A 5,243-nucleotide genomic window follows, 5' to 3' on the forward strand; every position below is an offset into this window, starting at 1 on the left:
AAATTGTCATTCTATTTATGGCTTCTCTTTAAGGATTGTGTCAAGTCAATACAGGACAAATAAAAATGAAGGGAGAAATAATTTGCATAATTAATTTAAGTTATATACACTAACATTTACACTATCAGTCCCTTATTCAATGACATCCTCTGACTCCTAAATCCTTAATTAGTGCTTACCAGTCATTCCTAAATCCTCAGTTAGTGTCTTACCATTCATTCTTAAATCTTGAAATCTGACATTTGCATTATGTCATATAGAGTCATCATCAGACATTAACTTAACTTCATCAATATATAAACACCATCACCCCCCTCTAACTTTCATCACCAATCCAAAGCACCTCAACTATGACATCCTTAAACTCTATTATGCTCTCATTTTTCATAGTCTTATTGTCATGTTCCTCATATGTTCTTTCAGATACAACTAACGAAAAGTTCTACCAATGTATTTGCCAAAATTCTGATTATTGTGTCCCTTTTTCTACCGCTTTCGTCACCCCAACAAATGCTTCTTTCACCACAATCTTACAATCCACAGCACAAAATCTGAGGTGTTTAGTGCCCTCTGTTCCAAAACCGCAGCTTATTTTCACACCAATGGCAGAATCCCATGTCCAGGCTGCAGTCATTTGCTCAAAACAGCTAGGCCTTCAGCTTAGAGTTCGAAGTGGAGGCCATGATTATGAAGGTCTTGTAAGATAGTTTATATATACTAATAGTATATGAATTAGGATTATCCCAGGTCGGAAGGCAAAAATGAATTTGAAGGCTTTATGTATAAAAAAACTTGGTGTTTTTTATTTTATTTTCTTAAAAAAAAAAAGGTTTTAAAATTTCAATGAATCATAATTTTTCATGTAATATGATTGATTGTTCTCAATTGTCTTCTTTAAACTCTACAACCTCATACTTTTTCTGAGAATTGATTTAGTTAATTGCAGTATACAATAACTTTGTCTGTATCCTCTAGAAATTTGCCTGTATTATTCAAAAAGTTATACGACCAATATCTCTTTAAGAAAAGTTGTTCACTCCTCAAGGTCATTACTTATTTTTTAACAGGTCTGTCTTACATTTCTGAGATGGAGCCTCCTTTCATCATTCTTGATCTCTCGAAGCTCCGAGAAATCACTGTGAACACAGAGGACAACTATGCTTGGGCTCAGGCAGGGGCAACTCTTGGTGAAGTGTACTATAGGATTTCAGAGAAAAGCAAGACTCATGGTTTTCCAGCTGGTCTTTGTACAAGTTTGGGAATTGGTGGTCACATAACAGGTGGAGCTTATGGTACTATGATGAGAAAATATGGATTAGGAGCTGATAATGTGGTTGATGCAAGAATTGTTGATGTAAAAGGCAGGATTCTTGATAGGCAGAGTATGGGGGAAGACTTGTTTTGGGCAATTAGAGGAGGTGGAGGAGCTAGTTTTGGTATTATACTTTCTTGGAAGTTAAGGTTAGTCCCTGTCCCATCTATTGTAACAGTTTTTACTGTCCCAAAAACACTGGAACAAAATGGGACGAAAATTCTTTACAAATGGCAACAAGTTGCTGACAAGATTGATGAAAATCTCTTCATTAGGGTCATCATAAGTGTGGTTGACAAGAAAGATAAAAAGGGTGAAAAGACTATTCAAACTGCTTATAACTCATTGTTCCTTGGTAGAGCTGACAGACTTGTACAAATAATGAATGAAGAATTTCCTGAATTGGGATTGACACAAAAGGATTGTACAGAAGTGAGTTGGATTAAGTCAATTATGTATATCGCTGGTTACCCAAGTAATACCCCACTAGAAGTACTCCTTCAAGGAAAGTCTTTGTTCAAGAATTACTTCAAAGCAAAATCAGATTTTGTGAAAGAGCCAATTCCAGAAGATGGTCTTGAAGGGCTATGGAAAAGGCTCATGGAAGAAGACTCACCATTGGTCATATGGAATCCATATGGCGGAATGATGGCTAAATTTTCTGAATCTGAAACCCCTTTTCCTCATAGAAAAGGTGTCAGTTACATGATTCAATATTTAACACTTTGGAATGACCCTGCTAAAGAATCAGCCACAAAGCACTATGATTGGATCAGAAGACTTTATAATTATATGACCCCTTATGCTTCTATGTTCCCTAGACAAGCTTATGTGAATTACAGAGATCTTGATTTAGGGATGAACAAGAATGGGAGTTCTAGCTTTATAGAAGCTAGTTCGTGGGGAAACAAGTATTACAAGGACAATTTCAATAGGCTAGTGAAAGTGAAAACTAAGGTGGATCCAGAGAACTTCTTCTTGCATGAACAGAGTATCCCAACACTTCCTATAACAAGGAAGGGAAAGGGGAAGAGTATGAATCAATAAAGAAGAGCTTCTAGTGCTAATCCATTTGAAATATAATATGATGCATTATTTAACTTTCTTAATTTTTGCAAAGTTCTATAACGTTCAAATGGTTTTGACAAACCATATGTAGTAGTATTTCTAGTGTCTTGGTGGGAAGAATCAATTGCCTTTTATTTGCTTTGGAGTGTTTCAATCTTTTATCTCGAAAGGGTTCTGTCATTTGATAATATTATTATTGATGGACGGTGTAATATTCTTGAAATGAATTGTGTTCTCATTAAATTACAGCTTGGTGCACTAATTTAGCTTTTGATATGCGCAGGATTTAGAGAAGAGTCGAACTACATTGAATCTTTTATACGCAGTCTTACCTTACATTTATTATAACTAAAATGTTTGTGTAGTTAACATGATAGTTCTACATATTAAAATGATTGTACGTACTTTTACAAAAAATAAGTACTGGTCACATATATTTATAGACTTAAGGATAATCTTCTTTAATACAAGTTATCCCATTGGAAGATGTCACTTGAAATTATGGATAAGATATTTGAAACCCTCAAATGAACTTGATTATACTATTCTAAAAGTGGGAAGAAATAAATGTCAAAGTTGAATTACAAAATGCCCATTAAAAGTTAAACGATCATATTGCCCTTCATTTAAACATTACTCTCAAAACAAAATTATCCTTTAAATTCTACATTTATGTACAAAATTATAAAAATCATACAAATTATGTCGTTAAGTCTTTCCCATTATCTATCATTATTGTATTATTTAAACCACTTAAATATAGAGATATATACAACTAATAGCTTGACTACGTGATCCGAACATGAGGGCACTTGAAGAGACTAATTAAATTGCATTGGTAATTGTGCAATTAGTATTATGTATGATGTAGGTCAAACAGCTTAATTACGTGGGGCAATTGAAGAGGCTAATTAAAGTCTATTATTAGTAATTGTGCAATTAATATTATTCTTGTGGCTGTATCATGTATGTAAAATCTTTACGTTTGTAGAGTTAACTTCTCATTTTTTAAAGCTTGGTTGTTTAAATTCCAAAATGATTTTAGATGTTATTTTTGGCCTATAAATACGTAGTTTTGATGAAGAGACATAAGTCTTCAGAATTTGAAAATATTTGCGGAGACATTTGTTATAATGGTGATATCTTTTTTATTCCCAACAAAAATTCATGAAATCATGATTTGGTTGATATGATAAATTACAAAGTTTACATTTCCGGCTTGAAGAACAAGCTGATCAATTGTCGTTCATGTTTATTTCTTCCCCGTTTTTCACCCTAGAAAAACAGAAAACTAGGTAAATTTGATAGAGAATATTAGCATCTCAATACATCTCTTATGGAACTTTGTTTACCTAATAGTTAACATCTTTAAAAATACATCTTTTTCTCCATTCCAATAGTTCTGGTGGTTTCTGTTGAAAGTGTCAACAATTGCTCTTCTTTTATTGTTCTCTACTCCCTTGCCCTTTTCATCTAATATATAATCTCCATTCACTATGCTTAAGTTGTTTTTCTTTCTTTTTTCTTCCTTATTTGTAGTGATAAATGCTCGGTTTGGTAAGTATTGCAGAAACATCTAGCGACTAGCAAAGAGATGTGTATACGGTAGAAACCGATGCAACTTATACCCAGTAAGAATCGGGGTAAAGTTCAAAGCCGTTCGATATGAGATCGAGGGAGACTACGGTCGTAACAACTGATAGGAACGAAAATCGAGGGGTTGTGAGTACATTCTATTGCAGATGATGGAATTAGTTAGTAGGATTAGATTCCACAATATTAGCTTGTACTTAGTCTTACCTAATTATATCCGGTATAGTTAGTTGTAGATTAGTCAAGTTAGTTAGAGTTAGTTGATGATGTGGCAAGTAGTAGTTAGTGGAACTAGTTAGACAGCTGTATATGACAGTTGTATACAGCTGTATATTCCTGTATATATACCTCTTTGTAACTAACTTTTGAGATATGAAATCATTTTCATTTTCTGCTCATTCTCTCTCAATCTCAATGGCAGTTATGGATTTCATCTTCTAGATTGGATTTCTTCATGGTATCAGAGCTTCGAATCAATCATTGATTCAAGCAGATTCGATCAATTACAGTTTGCAAATTCATGTGTTCAGAAACTGTGAAGAACAATGGTGAGCACAGATACAATGGATGATGTAGAGAAGCAACGTAATCATCCTCTTCACCTCCATAACTCTGACACTCCAGGGATACCTTTGACCACGATTCTGCTCACAGGAGTTGAGAATTATACAATATGGAGCAGATCGATGCTGCTCACTCTAAGAGCTAAGAGCAAAATTGGATTTGTTAAAGGAACCTGCAAAAAGAGTGATTACAGTAGTGATTTGGAGGAACAATGGGAGAAATGTAATGCTTTTGTCCTATCATGGATTGTCCATTCAGTTTCCAAGGAACTCATGAGTGGGATCATGTATGCATCAGATGCAGCAACTGTGTGGGCAGATCTAAAGGAGAGGTTTGACAAAGTTGATGGATCTAGAGGTTACCAGTTGCATAGAGAGATATGCACAATTGCGCAAGGAACTTCATCTGTTTCAGCCTATTTCACTAGGTTGAGATTACTTTGGGCTGAGTTTGATGCATTGATTGCGCCTCCATCATGTGGTTGTCCCAACTCTAGAGAATATGCAGGACATTTGGAGTATATGAGACTGTATGCATTTCTGATGGGACTCAATGAGTAATACAATCAAGCACGTAGTCAAATACTAATGATGATCCCTTTGCCATCAGTCAATAAGGCTTACTCAATGATCATGGCTGATGAGAGTCAAAAAATGACAGCTGGTTCATACTCAGGAGGAGATATGGGAGAATCTTCTTCAACAGC

The 5,243-nt window shown here is 34.8% G+C and overlaps 1 protein-coding gene across 1 annotated transcript; it reads left to right on the forward strand.

Moving 5' to 3' along the window:
• Positions 1–297: 297 nt before the first annotated feature.
• LOC132056789 (berberine bridge enzyme-like 13) lies at positions 298–2,528 on the forward strand. Its single transcript, XM_059449137.1, has 2 exons — positions 298–693; positions 1,068–2,528. Exons 1-2 carry the CDS (start codon positions 351–353, stop codon positions 2,357–2,359), a joined length of 1,635 nt encoding a protein of 544 aa, XP_059305120.1. The 5' UTR covers positions 298–350; the 3' UTR covers positions 2,360–2,528.
• The last annotated feature ends 2,715 nt before the right edge of the window (positions 2,529–5,243 follow it).

Source organism: Lycium ferocissimum, chromosome 5, assembly GCF_029784015.1.
Source record: "Lycium ferocissimum isolate CSIRO_LF1 chromosome 5, AGI_CSIRO_Lferr_CH_V1, whole genome shotgun sequence".
NCBI lineage: Eukaryota > Viridiplantae > Streptophyta > Magnoliopsida > Solanales > Solanaceae > Lycium > Lycium ferocissimum.

Bases quoted from the DNA above. Each gene is read 5' to 3' on its own strand.
- LOC132056789 (XM_059449137.1), top strand. From the start codon at position 351: ATGACATCCTTAAACTCTATTATGCTCTCATTTTTCATAGTCTTATTG. The intron at 694-1,067 runs GTCTTGTAAGAT...ATTTTTTAACAG, and splicing joins TGGAGGCCATGATTATGAAG to GTCTGTCTTACATTTCTGAG.